At 40.9% G+C, this 17,651-nt stretch overlaps 1 protein-coding gene and 1 pseudogene across 1 annotated transcript in view; both read left to right on the top strand.

Annotated features, from left to right (window-relative positions):
* The first annotated feature begins 445 nt into the window (after positions 1 to 445).
* LOC117512456 lies at positions 446 to 7,362 on the top strand (annotated as a pseudogene).
* Positions 7,363 to 16,547: 9,185 nt separating this feature from the next.
* si:dkey-32e6.6 (extracellular matrix protein 2) overlaps positions 16,548 to 17,651 on the top strand; it is a 49,496-nt gene continuing 48,392 nt past the window's right edge. Inside the window, exons 1-2 of the mRNA XM_034172537.1 lie at positions 16,548 to 16,925; positions 17,045 to 17,175. Of these exons, the coding sequence (XP_034028428.1) occupies positions 16,748 to 16,925; positions 17,045 to 17,175 (309 nt within the window). The 5' untranslated portion in view covers positions 16,548 to 16,747. The remainder of the gene's footprint in view (positions 16,926 to 17,044; positions 17,176 to 17,651) is intronic.

A 17,651-nucleotide genomic window follows, 5' to 3' on the forward strand; every position in this document is an offset into this window, starting at 1 on the left:
GTGGAAGCACGATGGGTAAATGTAATTGAATTCTCCAGTTAACAGTGACCATGGTGTGTGAGTGTGTGACTCCAGTAACCTTCTGTTTGTGTGTCCTAGCATGGGTTAAATATTGCAGCTGTGTAAATTAACGCATAAAGGGAACTGGAAGTGCTTTTGAGAAATGTGGGTTTGCCAAACATGTCTTACAATAGTCACCTTTATTTGGCAACTAACAGTTTCACAAGTGTGGCCCTTGGTTGGTTTTAAATGAGGCAGTCTGAAGTTGAATTGTCTTAGATTTATGCTTTCATGCCTGGTACAGGAAAAATATTTCAGCACTGAATGTGGACCTTGCTTAACACAACTTAGGAATTTTTTTTTTTCTTTTGTGGACTTGCGCTGTTAAATAATCCATAATTTGTATCAAGATTCCTCAGAGTATCACAAGCATGTGCATGTTGGTCTCTCTTTAAAAACAATGCTATTATTTGTTGTTGAACTATCAGCAACAGGAATTTTATCATTTTTTTCTCTTCTCCTTTTTTCCAGTCACCCCACATCATGTTGCAGTGCAGCAGAGGATCATGTCTGTTCTGTTCTTCCACACAATGCGCTACAAAGCAGATGACCCCCGTAACCAGTGTAATGACCGCTTTGTCCTGTCAAAGGTTGGCTGGCTACTTTAAGCTTTTGGACATTCAGGGTCACATGTTTAAATTATTTTCCTTTGTTGTTAAAGATCAATTTTGTGTGTGTGTGTGGTGTGTGTTTAGGGTCATGCTGCACCTGTCCTCTATGCTGCCTGGGCAGAGGCAGGATTCGTGAAAGAGTCTGATCTGCTTAACTTGCGCAAGATTGACTCTGATCTGGAGGGTCACCCCACACCAGTAAGAATCTGTTCATTTCCTTTCTAACAGTCATGGCTTTTTAATGTCTGTAATACTAGTTTGTCCAGTCTAACTGGTGTCTTTCTTTCGATCAGAAACTGGAGTTTGTTGATGTAGCTACAGGATCCCTGGGACAGGGTCTTGGGGGCTGCCTGTGGTATGGCCTACACTGGGAAACACTTTGACAAATCCAGGTATTTATACAAGTCAGCCATATTCTGTTAGTAATGAGATGAGTTTATATAGGTTACCGCCCTTTTGGGTGTAAAGCTGGTGTCCCATTGCCTACTTATTTATTTTTGGACACCCAGTTCTGTACTTTAAAAAAAATTAAATCAAATGCCCAGTTAGGTCATGAAAATGTATAATCTGTGGTAATGGTAGTGTTGTTGAATGTGAGACTACATTTGGGAAGGTTTTGAACATGTACAAAAAAAAAAACTGATTTCCAGACACATCACAATCCACCAACTTAAATAATTGGATGGGAATATTGTAGAACCACAATCCCTTTAGGCTTGAGCAGTGCCTCCGACCTGGATGTTATTGTCACCAATGTGGCAGGACATGTTTCAGCTAATAAATCAGATGACTTTGATTTTTATTATATTAGTGCATCTGTGAATAAGTCATTGCTGCTTAAATGTGGGACAGCATGGTGGCTTAGTGGTTCAGCACTGTTGCCTCATAGTGAGAAGGTCTGGATCAGTTCTCACCTGTGGCGTTTGCATGGTTCTCACTGGGTTCTCCAGCTTTTTCCCTACATCCAACGGCATGCAGGTTAGGTGAATGGGGAAACTTTTTAAATGTCCGTAGGTGTGCACACAGGTGTGAATGAGTGTGTTTGTCTGTATGTGGCCCTGCGACAGACTGGTATCCTGTCCAGGGTCTACGCCGCCCTCACGCCCTATGACTGCTGGGCTAGGCTCCAGCCTCCCTTGACCTGATCTTGGGAAAAGCAGTTTGAAGATGTGTGTGGTGTGTTTGTGTGTGTGTGTGTGTGCGTTGTGCTTAAATGTGGATTTGACTATTTCATTTTGATGCCAGGCTGCAATTAAACAACTAAATTTTAAAATACAATGCTGATTGAAGTGATCAAGTTCATTGACCTGAGATGGCAGTGGTGTGCAGTGACTGTACATGGGGTGCAAGGGGAGATTAAACAAACTCTCTGAGGTGTGCAGTGGCTCTTAGTGAAGCATAGATTTGCACTCAGCGCAGTCTCACACACAGTCCACAGTCGATTGGATTAACTGTGGACATGCCCACAGACTATGCAGTGATGGGGACCTGCCATTCACTGAGCAGAAGACTTAATCTGATTCTTCTTGGCAACATAAATCCCATGAAATGCATGTTGCACTCTTCAGCAGAAGGTTATTACCACACCAGATTTTAACACACAGGCTGTATGGTGTATTAACTATAACCAGTTTTGGGTCTACATACTTTTTTTCACCCTTCCAGCTTTAAATATTGAAAGCAGAACTGCAATATTATATTTATCCAAATCTCAGTTTGTCTGCATCTATAAATGCCTCCCAACTTATCTAACACAGTGAACAAACACTAGCCAGTTATTGCAGTGGTACAAATTACCAGCAGGGGATTCTCTTTGCACAAGTATGCCATTTTGTTTTTGAAGGATAAGTAATATCCTCGCACTCAGTTCATCAGATAATTAAAATATTCAGATTTTTGGTTTGTGTGTTGTAGTTACCGTGTATACTGCCTTCTGGGTGATGGAGAGTGTTCAGAGGGATCAGTGTGGGAGGCCATGTCCTTTGCCTCCTACTACCAACTGAACAATCTGGTGGCCATCTTGGATGTCAATCGACCTCGGACAGAGCGAGGCCGCTCCTCTGAAACATGACATGGAAACTCACCGCAAGCGCTGTGAAGCCTTTGGGCAAGTGCCATTTTGTCTGCTCCTTAGCTTCAGTCTAATTTTTTGGTAAACTCTTTTCAATATTGGTGTGAAATAACCTCCTCCAGCCTTCTGTTATGTTGATTTGACAACTTAAGAAAATGTCGGATGGAAATAGATCTTGTTTGGTTGGTCTGTGTCCTTGGTACATTGTTAAAAGTGCAACGGTATGTCCAGATGGAACACGTATGTTGTTGATGGGCATGATGTGGAGGAGCTGTGCAAAGCGTTCTGGCAGGCTCAACAAGTAAAGATAAACCCACCTGCATTGTTGCCAAGACATTGAAGGGTAAAGGACTCAAAAGTAAGTACAGTTTTGATTACTGGTTTGTTTGAGCTTTATTTCTGATACTTTTATGAAAGACTTATGATAAATAATTCCTGTTTGCAGATATTGAGGATCAGGATAACTGGCATGGGAAACCAATGCCGAAAGATCGGTGGATGAGCTCTTGAGTGACTTGCAGGCTCAAATCCAGGTCCCCAACAAGGCCCTGCACCCAGAGTTACCCAATGAGGATACAGCACCTGCAGACCTTAGCATCATCTCACTGCCAGAACCCCAGCCTACAAAAAGGGAGACAAGGTAGGTGTCCATTGTCTGTGTTCCTTTCAGTGCAAACTAATATTTGAAGATAGACTCTTGTACAAGTTTGCGGTGATGATGAACTTCTGTGGTCTAGATGTTTGCTTGGTGTGAAAGTGTTTATGCATTTGGCAACTTCTAAACACACAAGGACTGTTAAGGACCCATTGAAATCATGCTGTTGCTTATGGTGATTTTGTTTCCTCCCACTGTCAGATGGCAACACGGCGTGCATATGGTGTGGCTCTGGCAAAGCTTGGCAAGGCGAACCAAAGAGTGGTGGCCCTCGACGGCGACACCAAAAACTCTACATTTGCAGAAACCTTCAAGAAGGCCTTCCCTGATCGCTACATTGAGTGTTTCATCGCAGAGCAGAATATGGTACAGAACATTTGAGTTTTGAAATGATTTCATTGTCAAATACGGTGTGTGTAAGGCATCAGTAACATGGAATCACAACCACAGTAAACCTAAATCAGTCAGTCCTAAAGGGAAAGACTGAGATTTTACAACCTGAGCCAACTTCTTAGTTAAGATTTCTGGACCTTTAAGCAAAGCAGACCTCTGGGGTGAGATGAAAATTTCACAATAAAGTGCTTTTTTTTCCAGTGTCAAGTATCTGACAGCAGGTACATGTGTGCACGTGTACATTACTAAATGTAAACCTGTTTTAAAATGACAGATTCCAGTGACAGCAGTCAGTCTTACTCTATTTTTACCTGGCAAGTCCACAAAGGTTCACTGTCGTGAGGGCTTTGTTCTTCTGCTTGAAACAGGAATGAGGAACTGTTGACAACACCACACTGGGATGTTTTTTATCCCAAGGTAAACACTGAACCCAGAAATATCAAGGCGCTAGTGCAGAGGTTGAAAATTCTGTGTTCCTCTAAATAGAGTGATGTATAATCATCAGGTGAAGCAGCCTTTTTGTGACACTTATTTTTGACCATATTGGTAAAATATAGTTGAATTTGGTAATGAGGACTTTTCTGCAACAAGTCTTTCTGTATGTTAAATGCCTACACTTCCACCTAGTGGACACTGTGTACAACTACGTGAATGACTTCTGAAGCACATTTGCAAACTGAGAAGCATAAATCACTCTTTAGATTGATGCTTCATCTTAGGCATGAACAAAACTTTTTTTTTTAATGCATCTGCTGCAGGTGGGGGTTGCCATTGGCTGTGCCACCCGTGACCGTACGGTTGCTTTTGCCAGCACATTTGCAGCCTTCCTTTCCAGAGCGTATGACCAGATCCGTATGGCTGCAATCTCTCAGTCCAATGTCAACCTAGTAGGATCCCATTGTGGAGTCTCCATTGGTAAGTTATCTGCTTCATGTCTATACTTTTTAGTGATTTGTGCACTGTTCCAAACCAAGTTGACTGTACCATCAGGTGAGGATGGTCCTTCTCAGATGGCCCTGGAAGACCTAGCCATGTTCCGTGCTATTCCAACATGTACAGTATTCTACCCCAGTGATGCCGTGTCCACAGAGAGGGCTGTGGAGCTCGCAAGCCAACACAAAGGTTTATTGAATTTGTATAGCAAGTTTTTTGCCGAAAGTGCACAAGCCACATTCTTCTGCTGCGGTAACACATTGTCTTTCTTCTCAGGGTATCTGTTTCATCCGTACTAGTAGACCAGACACTGCTGTCATTTACCTTCCCCAGATGAAAAGTTTTGAAGTGGGCATAGCCAGGTAATGCAATGTCGTGAATGTTTGCACACTTAACGTCGAGTGTTTTTGTAAAAAGTGGTTCCAGATCTTAATTGCAGAGAGCAAATGTCATGAGTGAAATCTGTGGTTACTTCACCAGGTAGTGCGCCAGTCTGACAGCGACGTGGTGACTGTGATTGGCGCTGGTGTGACTCTGCATGAGGCGCTTGCTGCTGCTGATGTGCTTGCCAGTGAAGGTACACAAACACTGACTGCTCTCTAGTGGATACCGATTGATGTAGGAGTTGATTTTAAGCCTGCAATTCATAATCATATATTCTTATTCTTAACAGTCTATCAGAGTCGTATGTTCTTCAGTAAGAAGATATGGCTGTCTGCCATATCTAAAGTAGTTATCTCTTTTAGGGAAAATATCAGAGTGATTGACCCGTTCACTATCAAGCCCCTGGATGCAGCTACTATCGTGGCCAGTGCCAGAGCCACAGGGGGACGAATAATCACTGTGGAGGACCACTACAAGGAGGGTGAGTCTGGTTTTATTTGATTTTTTTTCCTCCCCTCTTCCTTCATCAGCTTCATAAGTTGGCTGTTGAGTGTGGTAGTTCCAAGGAGCTGAATTTACAGAATTAATTATACATACTTGACCTTGACCCACAGGCCAGTTGCCTTGCCAACTGGTTCTGTGGGTCAGAGAAGATCACTCAGGTGAGAGCTGACTAAAACCAGGTGTATTTCAAATCTTGATTTTGAATCTGAACTGGATTGGAAACATCAAGCTGCCGCATCAGATGGGGCATGTTAAAGTCAGTGATGAAAGTTGTCCAGAAATTTGGGTTGTAACTCACGTGGTGAACATTTCTGGGTTATTTTTGATAACGTATTTTGGAATCCATTCATTCAGTTCCACACCCAAACAGTTGGTGGCGGTAATGCTCTGTGTTGGTTTTAAAGCTGTTAATAAGCTCAAAAGAAGGGTTATTTTTGTTTTGAGTTAAGGGAGTCTATTAAGTCATTTTTGGGGGCTGCGCTGTGGTTCTCCTAACTGTTTACTTTGTTGTGGACATTAAAAGTTGGGAGCTGTGTTTACTGAGTTATTATTTTTGAGTTCTTTGAACTGTCATTTCCTTTACTGTGTAATGTGAGCCACAATGTATGTTTTTTGATTAAGGACTGGTAGCAGAATACAAGTTGTGTGACATGACTCGGGTGGAAAATTTGACCTGACCGAACAAAAGTTTTTTGTTTTGTTTTTTGGGGGGGGGGGGGGGGGAAATATACCTGAAACGCACCAGATTGCCTCTGAAACTTCAAATTTTTCTTGGGGAGAACCCCATAGATTGCTCAGTGCCTCCTGACTGCAAGTAATCTGTTACATGCATATAACAGATTTTGTCCATTTTCTAAATTAACAGATTTTGATTATAATGGACTAAATTCACTGGTCCACCTGAATCTATTATATGCAAGTTTTACTGTATGCATTTTTAAGTGATAACACCAGGTGGTGCAGTTTGCTAACAATCTCTTCCTGTGTGCAGGTGGTCTTGGTGAAGCAGTCCTCTCTGCAGTGGGTGACGAGCCTGGCATTGTTGTGACCCGGCTGGCAGTGACCGATGTTCCCCGTAGCGGCAAACCACAGGAGCTGCTGGACATTTTCGGGATCAGCGCCAAGCACATTGCCTCTGCTGTGCGCCAGACCTTCGCAAACTAGATGTTGCACCTTATGATCTGCTTCCTGCTCTGGTGTTGTGATTGTGAACTTTCTTCTTGCTGTAATGAGGACCACTGAGTTTGTCTCTGCTGGTGTGACTTGAGTGCAGTCTGTTAGCTGTGTCAGTGTTTGTTAAATGCATGGGGAGCTGGGAAATTTTCTCCACCAGGCCATGACTACCTTCCTATTAACAACATTCCTTCTTTTTGTTTTTCTTTCTTGTACTTGTAATAACTTAATGCGGGTGGCAGAAAAGCATTGTGTACTTTAAGATTGAATTAAAGTTTCAAGCAGTTCAGTGGCCTACAATTCCTCAGCTTCTTCACATTTCTTATCTCTTTCCACTTTCCTAACATTGAGAGAAGCACTGTTAATTTTCTAGCCATTCTAGATTGTGTGTTTTGTGTTCAGTGCTCGTGTTGCAGTACAAAACCTTTTGATTCCCCAGCGTGTACCACCTCTATTTAATTCAACCTGCATTCCAAGTTTTCTAAGCTCACACCATCACACAGTCTAACAGTATTCCTGGGTCATCAGTCTTGTTACTGCTGTGAATCTCTGAAATAAAAGAAATTGAATGATGTTGATTCATTTGCTTCTTTAACAATAAATGTGCTATGTCTTGCAGTGGTTATACAGTCACATTCACGGACTTGAACAATGTTGCGAAGTTGAAAAGTAACAGTGGCGTCAAAGTTCTAGTAAATACTGGAGTAGCACTAGTTTCCAATTTACCATGATTTGTCTGATAAACTTCTAATTTATGGATCTATGTAATAACAGACTTTCAAAGTGCTCACAAATAGATGTGCATCAAACTCCAAATTGATAAACTTCTTAAATATTGCAGGCATGTAACAAACTATAGCTGTGGCAATATCTAATTAAAAGGTTGACCTTTTTAGAAGTGTGTTGTACTTTACTGTTAAAATGTCTGTAATTTCATTATCCCCTGCTTGACTGAGCACATTGTGGCTGGGGTGAATATAGTATAAGAAATATTTCTAGGTGTAGGCAACCATTTCAAGGGCGTGGCAACTGATTGAAGCTTGACATGGGCACTAGAATGATCAGCGCCCTCATGTACAAGACTTTCTACTAAAAGTTGGCAGCATATGCCAAAGCCCTGAATCAGATGTGAGCACAAATTCAGATATGATAAAACTTTATTGATCTCACAGCAGTGACGCGTTACTCTAATCTGACCACTTTTTTTAGTAACGAGTAATCTAACGCGTTAATCTTTCCAAATCAGTAATCAGATTAAAGTTACTTCTCCATGTCACTGTGCGTTACTATTATTTTTCATTGTGGGTCGATAGCAGCATTAAACTTGGTCTGTGGGCAGGAGGTCGGGGTTCGACTGAACTGCCCACTTTAAGCGAGCTGTGAGCTTTTCATCCGCGTTTTTTTGCAGCTGCTCGACTCGTCCTCACCTCTTAAAGGGCGGTGATCAGCACACCTGCACTGAGCTTTACAAAGACATTTTTATACTGTTTTTCCTCCTTTATTTAGAATTGTGAGCTGAGCCACTCTGTATCTGGTCGTTAAAAACAGCTGATCCTCCGCGACGTGTCAACAACTAACACTATTTTCCACTCAAATGCACCTAAACACTTTCTGAAGACCACATGATGTGAAAACGCAATAAAACTTTCTTACCTGTAAATCTGGTAATGTTTTCTGCATAAATAAATGTTATACATTCTTTGTGCTCAAACGCCAAAGCAGGGGCGAATCCAGATGAAATGGGGGCGTGGGGCAAGGATGTGCCCCCCTCACAACACCCCTAGATTAAAGGTGCAATTTTGAAGCCGTTTTTTACTACAACTACTAATATTGCTTAAAATAATAATTTCGACAAGTAAAATGTTTAGAGAGAATTTAAATGTTAGAAAAATGTTAGAATTTAATAGTTACGTTTATAAACAATGTAGGTTCGAAATTGCAAGTTTTACTGTTACAGTGCTGTCAACAGTTAAATATGAGGTCAAGAAAGAGGTCTTTATTTTACTTTTTATAAAACAAGTTTTTATTTTCATTGAAGTCAAGAAAGGGTGACTATAAAGTGAGTTTTGGCAAAACAGGTATCATTGTCATGTTGAGGTGGCAGAGGGTTGTTTTCGGCAGCTGGGAAAAGTAACTAAAAAAGTAACTAGTAATCTAACTTAGTTACTTTTACAATTGAGTAATCAGTAAAGTAACTAAGTTACTTTTTCAAGGAGTAATCAGTAATTGGATTACTTTTTCAAAGTAACTGTGGCAACACTGTCTCACAGTGGAGAAATTCATGTTATGTCAGCTCTTAAACACAAGATGGTTGGGAGTAGAGGAAAATGTGCATCAAATAGCATATGCAAGGATAAGCAATAATAATACTTGTAACAATACAATAAAACAAGAAAATGAGGTAGAAACAGAATACAACCCCTGGCAATAATTATGGAATCACCGGCCTCAGAGGATGTTCATTCAGTTGTTTAATTTTGTAGAAAAAAAGCAGATCACAGACATGACACAAAACTAAAGTCATTTCAAATGGCAACTTTCTGGCTTTAAGAAATCAAGAAAAAAAGATTGTGGCAGTCAGTAATGGTTACTTTTTTAGACCAAGCAGAGGAAAAAAATATGGAATCACTCAATTGAGGAAAAAATTATGGAATCGCCCTGTAAATTTTCATCCCCCAAATTAACGCCTGCATCAAATCAGATCTGCTCATTGACATTGACCCTATGTGTCTTTTTGCAAGGAATGTTTTTGCAGTTTTTGCACTATGGCAAGATGCATTATCTTGAAAAATGATTTCATCATCCCCAAACATCCTTTCAGTTGTCCAAAATATCAACATAAGTTGTGCATTTATTGATGATGTATGACAGCCATCTCCCCAGTGCCTTTACTGACATGCAGCCCCATATCATCAATGACTGTGGAAATTACATGTTCTCTTCAGGCAGTCATCTTTATAAATCTCATTGGAAGGCACCAAATAAAAGTTCCAGCATCATCACCTTGCCCAATGCAGATTCGAGATTCATCACTGAATATGACTTCATCCAGTCATCCACCGTCCCAATTGCTTTTTCTTAGCCAATTGTAACCTTGTTTTTTTCTGTTTAGGTGTTAATGATGCTTTCGTTTAGCTTTTCTGTATGTAAATCCCATTTCCTTTAGGCGGTTTCTTACAGTTCGGTCACAGACGACTCCAGTTTCCTCCATTCGTTCCTCATTTGTTGTTGTACATTTTTTCATTTTGTGAGATATTTGCTTTAAGTTTTCTGTCTTGATGCTTTGATATCTTCCTTGGTCTACCAGTCATGTTTGCCTTTAACAACCTTCCCATGTTGTTTGTATTTGGTCATAGTTTAGCCACAGCTGACTGTGAACAACCAACATCTTTTGCAACATTGCGTGATGATTTACTCTCTTAAGAGTTTGATAATCCTCTCCTTTGTTTCAATTGACATCTCTTGTGTTGGGCCATGATTCATGCAGTCCACTTGGTGCAACAGCTCTCCCAGGTTTGTTCACTCCTTTTTAGATGCAGACTAACGAGCAATCTGATATGATGCAGGGTTAGTTTTGGGATGAAAATTTACAGGTGATTCCATAATTTTTTCCTCAGAATTGAGTGATTCATATTTTTTTCCTCTGCTTGGTCTAAAAAAGTAACCGTTACTGACTGCCCACATCTTTTTTTCTTGATTTCTTATAGTGTTTCTTAAAGCCAGAAAGTTGCCATTTGAAATTTAGTTTTGTGTCATGTCGTGATCTCTTTTTTCTACAAAATAAACAACTGAATGACCTCCTCCGAGGCCGGTGATTCCATAATTTTGGCCAGGATTGTATGTATCAAAGTGTGCTTAGGTATGAATCACGCACGTCTGGTTTGTACAACCCACTCAACATGGAATTTACCACACGTGCCAAACTTCTCCCTGGCCATGCCTCTGAATATGCAAATTATTCTGTTTGGTTGTGCCATGCTGACAGCACCGTAAGAGTGTTGTGTGTTTGACACCCGCCATCGTCTGTTATGTGTAAAAATGAAAACTTTCAGAGACGACGTGCAAAAACAACAAAAGCTGTAGTTAGATCGCTGCTCTCTCAGCTCGCTGTACTGTAAAACAGAAATAAGTATGTTTGTGTGCAAATGCTGAACTGAGCTAAGTGCACACACTGAAGTAAAAAGATAATAGGTACACAGCGGTTGACTGTGTGACATTAACATTACACACGCTTTTATTGACAAATACTGAACACAGTCGGGGTCTTGTTAAGAGGCTCTCTAGTTCTACCATGAAGAACAAGAAAACATTTGAATGCGCACATGCCCAAATGTGTCTGCGTTGGTTTTCGTTAGGAACAGCTGCACAGATAAATTATTTAACTTCCAAGCAACCCCCCACGCCATCGCGCACTGTGCAGCCTCCAGTCTGATGTGCATTTGCACACCACACATACATTGATGGAATTAAAATGTTTCCTATTAACAAAAACAAACTCTTGTGATGGCAACTTCATAGCAAAATATGTGCAGTCAATAGCTCTAATTACATTTGGGAAACTGGCTTTCGCTGTAATGTTTGAATGTACCTGTTGAGATTCAGGTGACTGCATTCCACACAGCTGGCATAGCTTGGCACAAGGGTGACAGACATGCCTGACCGATCAGCCAGCTCACGCTGGAATGCCCAGGATGCCCAGCATGGTTGGCACCTGTGTAGGCATAGACAACCCCTGGCTCCTCGCTGTATTGCGCTCTAGGCCGACCGCAGTTCTGTGCGCAACTCCAGTAACAGTGGCCTTGGCAATTGAAATCAGTTTATGAGCCAATTATCGTCATTTGCATGTAAATCCTCACGGTCCCTGAGTATATGCTCACCTCGGATTGCGCTATTTGCAAGGTGCGTTAACAATGCTAATGTAGCCATTGTTAGTGCCATTTTACGCATTACTTTGCGCATGTTTTATGTCCATCCATACAATTGCAAACACATGGGTGCATTAATTGCTTATCAGTGTGTCTCTGATGTGCACAGCACTCTGATGACTTCTTGTTTTCACACTGTTAACGGTTCCCAGCATCACCTTTGCGCGTCCACAGTGGAACAACAGCTGTAGAAACGTATATACGCCAGCCAGGATTTTTGCGTGACGCACCGCACATTTCCACAATCATTTCACTTTTGATACAGTAGTGTTCAGAATAATAGTAGTGCTATGTGACTAAAAAGATTAATCCAGGTTTTGAGTATATTTCTTATTGTTACATGGGAAACAAGGTACAGACAGTTGCCCCGTTCCGGATCACCTTTTTTAAAGTCCCGCTATACGGAGCCATAATGCAACTGAATGTCCTTTATTGTGTATTGTTGTATTGGACATTTGGATGCTATTTAGCTGAAAAAGCCTGGGTGGAGTAGCACTTCTACTTAAAGTGTGAAGCCACATTATGTGTGGTGCAAACATTTGCCAGAAACGAATCACTTTTGCCAGTTCCGGATCACGACACTCTGCCTCACTTTGGGTTCATTCCTGTCATCGGGCTGGAGCCCTTCTAATGCAGAATGATACACACTGTGCCCGAGAATGTATTTTGAACACAAAATGATATAAATTATACTTATTAAGTGAGAATTTACTTAGTTTCGAAAGGCGGCCGTATACGTTTTTACGAGCAAAAAATGAAGAGAGGAGGTGAGATTTCTCCAGAATTAAAAAGTAAAAGCCCCCACATTCATGTCCATTCGTGATGTCGAGATGACCCCCAAGTCCACATGGATCACAACTACAGACACGAGGCTGCTGCTTCAGTGATCCGCAACCGGCAAATTTTCGCGTCGGAGATAAATGCGCGCAGCAATTAAACAGCAAGACATAACACACTGACATTTTCTACCCAAGTAAGTAACACCAAATGGCTAACTCACCTTTGCTACGTTTTAGAGATCGTTACTTCAAACTTGCAGGAATGAGCGAGTCCGAAAAAACACGCACACCGCAGACACTGGGATGTTTTGATTCCTCTGCTGATCAGAAGGATGGCTGGATCCGGTCGAGCTTGTGGTCGTTTGTAGACAAACATCAATCTTTCCATTGGTACCAAGTATTAGCTTATTCGTGCTGATTAAGAGAAACGGCAGCGCAAAACTACAGCAGTGATCCAGAACTGGCAATGATCCGGAACTGGGCAAGTGACTGTACCAGTAGATTCTCACAATCCAACAAGACCAAGCATTTATGATATGCACACTCTTAAGGCTATGAAATTGGGCTATTAGTAAAAAAAAAAAAAAAAAAATAGAAAAGGGGGTGTTCACAATAATAGTAGCATCTGGTGTTGACACTACAAACTCAAAACTATTATGTTCAAACTGCTTTTTTTTAGCAATCCTGTGAATCACTAAACTTGTATTTATTTGTATAACCACAGTTTTTCATGATTTCTTCACATCTGCGGAGGCATTCATTTTGTTGGTTTGGAACCAAGATTTTGCTCATTTACTAGTGTGCTTGGGGTCATTGTCTTGTTGAAACACCCATTTCAAGGGCATGTCCTCTTCAAGTATTTTGACAGACTGATCCATGATACCTGGTATGCGATATATAGGCCCAACACCATAGTAGGAGAAACATGCCCATATCATGATGCTTGCACTACCATGCTTCACTGTGAAGTGTGGTTTGAATTCAGAGTTTTGGGGTCATCTCACAAACTGTCTGCAGCCCTTGGACCCAAAAAGAACAATTTTACTCACATCAGTCCACAAAATATTCCTCCATTTCTCTTTAGGCCAGTTGATGTGTTCTTTGGCAAATTGTAACCTCTTCTGCACATCTTTTATTTAACAGAGGGACTTTGCGGGGGATTCTTGCAAATAAATTAGCTTCACACAGGCGTCTTCTAACTGTCACAGCACTTACAGGTAACTCCAGACTGTCTTTGATCATCCTGGAGCTGATCAATGGATGAGCCTTTGCCATTCTGGTTATTCTTCTATCCATTTTGATGGTTGTTTTCCATTTTCTTCCACACATCTCTGTTTTTTGTCCATTTTAAAGCATTGGAGATCATTGTAGATGAACAGCCTATAAGTTTTTGCACCTGCGTATAAGTTTTCTCCTCTCCAATCAACTTTTTAATCAAACTACGCTGTTCTTCTGAACAATGTCTTGATTGTCCCATTTTCCTCAGGCTTTCAAAGAGAAAAGCATGTTCAACAGGTGCTGGCTTCATCCATAAATAGGGGACACCCGATTCACACCTGTTTGTTCCACAAAATTGACGAACTCACTGACTGAATACCACACTACTGTTATTGTGAACACCCCCTTTTCTACTTTTTTTTTTACTAATAGCCCAATTTCATAGCCTTAAGAGTGTGCATATCATGAATGCTTGGTCTTGTTGGATTTGTGAGAATCTACTGGTACCTTGTTTCCCATGTAACAATAAGAAATATATACTCAAAACCTGGATTAATCTTTTTAGTCACATAGCACTACTATTATTCTGAACACTACTGTACATCTGAACGTTGGTGTGGAGACAGACATATCTCAGGTTTTTGTGCGTAAGCACACTTTGTACATGAGGCCCCTGGATTGCTACTGCAGTCGTGAGTGTCATACTTCTGAACACTTAGCTCTACTATATTCAAGACCTTTTGGCCCAAACTTGGCATATGTCGTCCCCATGGGCATCACCATAGCAATAGTGACCCAATTTAGTGATAAATTTAGTCACTGGGTAAATGAGTGCAACTTTAAGTGTCAGAAAGTTAGGTGCCACTACATTTAAAATTTAGTTCATGAGGTAGAGTTTCACCCAAAGCCAGAAGGAAGATTTTCTGGTTCACAGCTTCTTGTTCAAAATAAATGGACTGCATTTATATAGCGCTTTTTCCATCAGCAACAGAAGCTCAGTGCTTTTACAATTATGCCTTTCATTCACTTACACACCGCTGTCGTGGTGCTGCCACACAAGGAGCTCACTACACACCGGGAACAACTAGAGAATTAAGGACCTTTCCCAAGGGCCCTTAGTGATTGTCTGGTCTGGCTGGGTTTTGTCCCGAAGGTCCTCTGGTCTGAAGCCCAACACTTGACCACTAGACCATCACCTCCCCTGTGATAAAGTCTTTTAACCACTATAAAAGAGTTCAAACAAAAGACCTTCGGGTAACTGGTTAAAGATGGAGCAATACATGTTTGTTTACTTAATATGGTCATGGCAGGAAATGACACATTTCAATATGTACTTTGAGGTGAAAATACATTAAATTCCCAGTTTCCAAAAGCTGAAATGTATTTGTGGAAAGTCCTAACATAGGGTGTTTGTGGTAGGTGCCTGTGTGTGTTTGTTCCTGTCAGGATTTAAATGAATCACCAGTGGACACATTGTTGACTCTGCAGGAGTACATTAGGAGCTCAGTGCTGAGTGTTAAATTGTCCACTGTGCTATTTGGAGGATACCTGCTAGTTGCCCCCCCGCACCGCTGATCTGCAACAGGACAGTGTTTGTGACACATTTACATGGTTGTATTTGATTTCCAAATCTAAATACTAATCCACATCAGTTTTTGAAACATGACGTTACATGTGTTGTCGTGTGGGAAGTTTCACGGCATGTATTCACAGATTGACAGGTTTAGTGTGTGTGTGGTTTTTGAGCAGACTGTCAGCATCTTTCAACCTGCAGTGAAAATCCCACTTAGGCTCAACCGTCAGGCCGTCACACCTGTTTTGACACAAAGCTAAACTTCTACAGGATGTTGTTATTTCAACCAGTACCTGTTCAAACTTTTTAAAATAAATAGTTGTAAATACAACCCCAATTCCAATGAAGTTGCGACATTGTGTAAACTGTATATAAAAACAACACAATGATTTGCAAATCCTCTTCAACCTATATTCAATTGAATACACCACAAAGACAAAATATTTAATGTTCAAACTGATAAACTTTATTGTTTTTGTGCAAATATTTGCTCATTTTGAAATGGATGCCTGCAGCATGGTTCAAAAAAGCTGGGACAGTGGTATGTTTACCACTGTGTTACATCATCTTTCCTTCTAACAACACTCAATAAGTATTTGAGAACTGAGGACACTAATTGTTGAAGCTTTGTCGGTGGAATTCTTTCCCATTCTTGCTTGATGTACGACTTCAGTTGTTCAACAGTCCGGGGTCTCTGTTGTTGTATTTTGCGCTTCATAATGTGCCACACATTTTCAATAGGTGACAGGTCTGGACTGCAGACAGGCCACTCTAGTACCTGCACTCTTTTACTATGAAGCCACGCTGTTGTAACACGTGCAGAATGTGGCTTGGCATTATCTTGCTGAAATAAGCCGGGACGTCCCTGAAAAAGACGTTGCTTGGATGGCAGCATGTGTTGCTCCAAAACCTGGATTCTCCAAAAACTTGGATTTCAGCATTGATGGTGCCATGACAGATGTGTAAGTTGTCTTGTTTGAAGCACAGGGTACTAGAACCAGACTGTCAGGAGCAAAATACAAAACTGACAGCAGCTCACAAATTCACGTGTCAGTCGGAATCCAGCAATCTGTCACCAGTGTATGAAAGCTGTGTTTCTGCCTTTTCTGCATTTGTCCTCTCTGACTCCTCTGGTTTTAAGTTAGCAGACTGTTATGACCACAAGGGTGGGTTTGTGTATTCAATGGGTCGTGCACGATGGTTTGACGATGTGACGGTTTATTTTTTGACCTCTCCGCCTCCGAGATGTTCCTTCCCGTCCTCTTGCCCATAGACAATTTAATCTGCCACTGAGCAGGGGAAAAAAATCCTAAAAAGGTTTCTTACTGTTTTGCTGTCAGAGATTGTCATCTTATATTTTAGATTTTACAGAACTACCTGGTGTGGATTTAATTCTTCATCCTTTCAACCTTGAAGATCTGAACGTTTTGGGCTTTGCTCTCCAACTGGATGCAACGATCGTCCAAAGATGCTGACATGGATCTTGTTAATTTATCTGAGTGGTGTATTTTTCTCTGGACAAAGCCTAAACTCGAATGGAACAGGTTCATACTTGGATAGGTCTTCTGGGGCACATCAGTTAGTGACAGCAGATGGTAATCCGCCAGATACTGGTATAGAAGTGACCTCATTAGACACACATATTGGTAAGATGGTTTGTCTTTTAAATGTTCCATCTTTCTTATATTCTAAGTTAACAGCATTTACAGCCAACAGACGAGAATTAAATTTGTCTTTATTATTACTGATTATTTGCCTTGTGAAGAAGAGACTGAGGATGAGCATCTCCAAAGGAAGGAAGGACAGAGGGAGCAGCCTGGAGCTGATTTTAGAATCTTAAAGGCTGGAAGAAGAAGACGAGCTGCCTGGTGGAAAAGAAAACATGCAACCATGGAGGTACAGCATGACCACACCAACCCCATGATTATATGCTGACTGTTTGATGGCCATTTGTTCACGCAGTCCACGTCTGGTTACAGTAGAACCAGCTTTGGTTTTTAAACTTCTCTTCAGTTAGGAAACAGGATTATTTTTGATATTATAGGCTGTATATCTTGTTATATACCCTTTGTTTGACTGGAAATTTTTAACTCATGCCTTCCAAACTACTCTGTTCTACCCTGTTTGACCCTGTTTGCCTGTTTGTCTGTCCATCTGTTTTTCTGTCCATCAACATTACAACAGTATCTTCTGAATCTTTTGTCATTTTTCATGGTTAGGCATCTTTGTTCAACACTAAGCATTAATGCAACAAGTGTTTTAGTGCAAATCTCAGTTGCTCAACACACACACATAGTACACAAAAACACATTTTAGACATTTATATGACCATTATTGGAGCAAGTTACTTCTATAAGAAAAGTAATGAACAG

The sequence above is a fragment of the Thalassophryne amazonica genome, chromosome 6 (genome assembly GCF_902500255.1).
Source record: "Thalassophryne amazonica chromosome 6, fThaAma1.1, whole genome shotgun sequence".
Lineage (NCBI taxonomy): Eukaryota > Metazoa > Chordata > Actinopteri > Batrachoidiformes > Batrachoididae > Thalassophryne > Thalassophryne amazonica.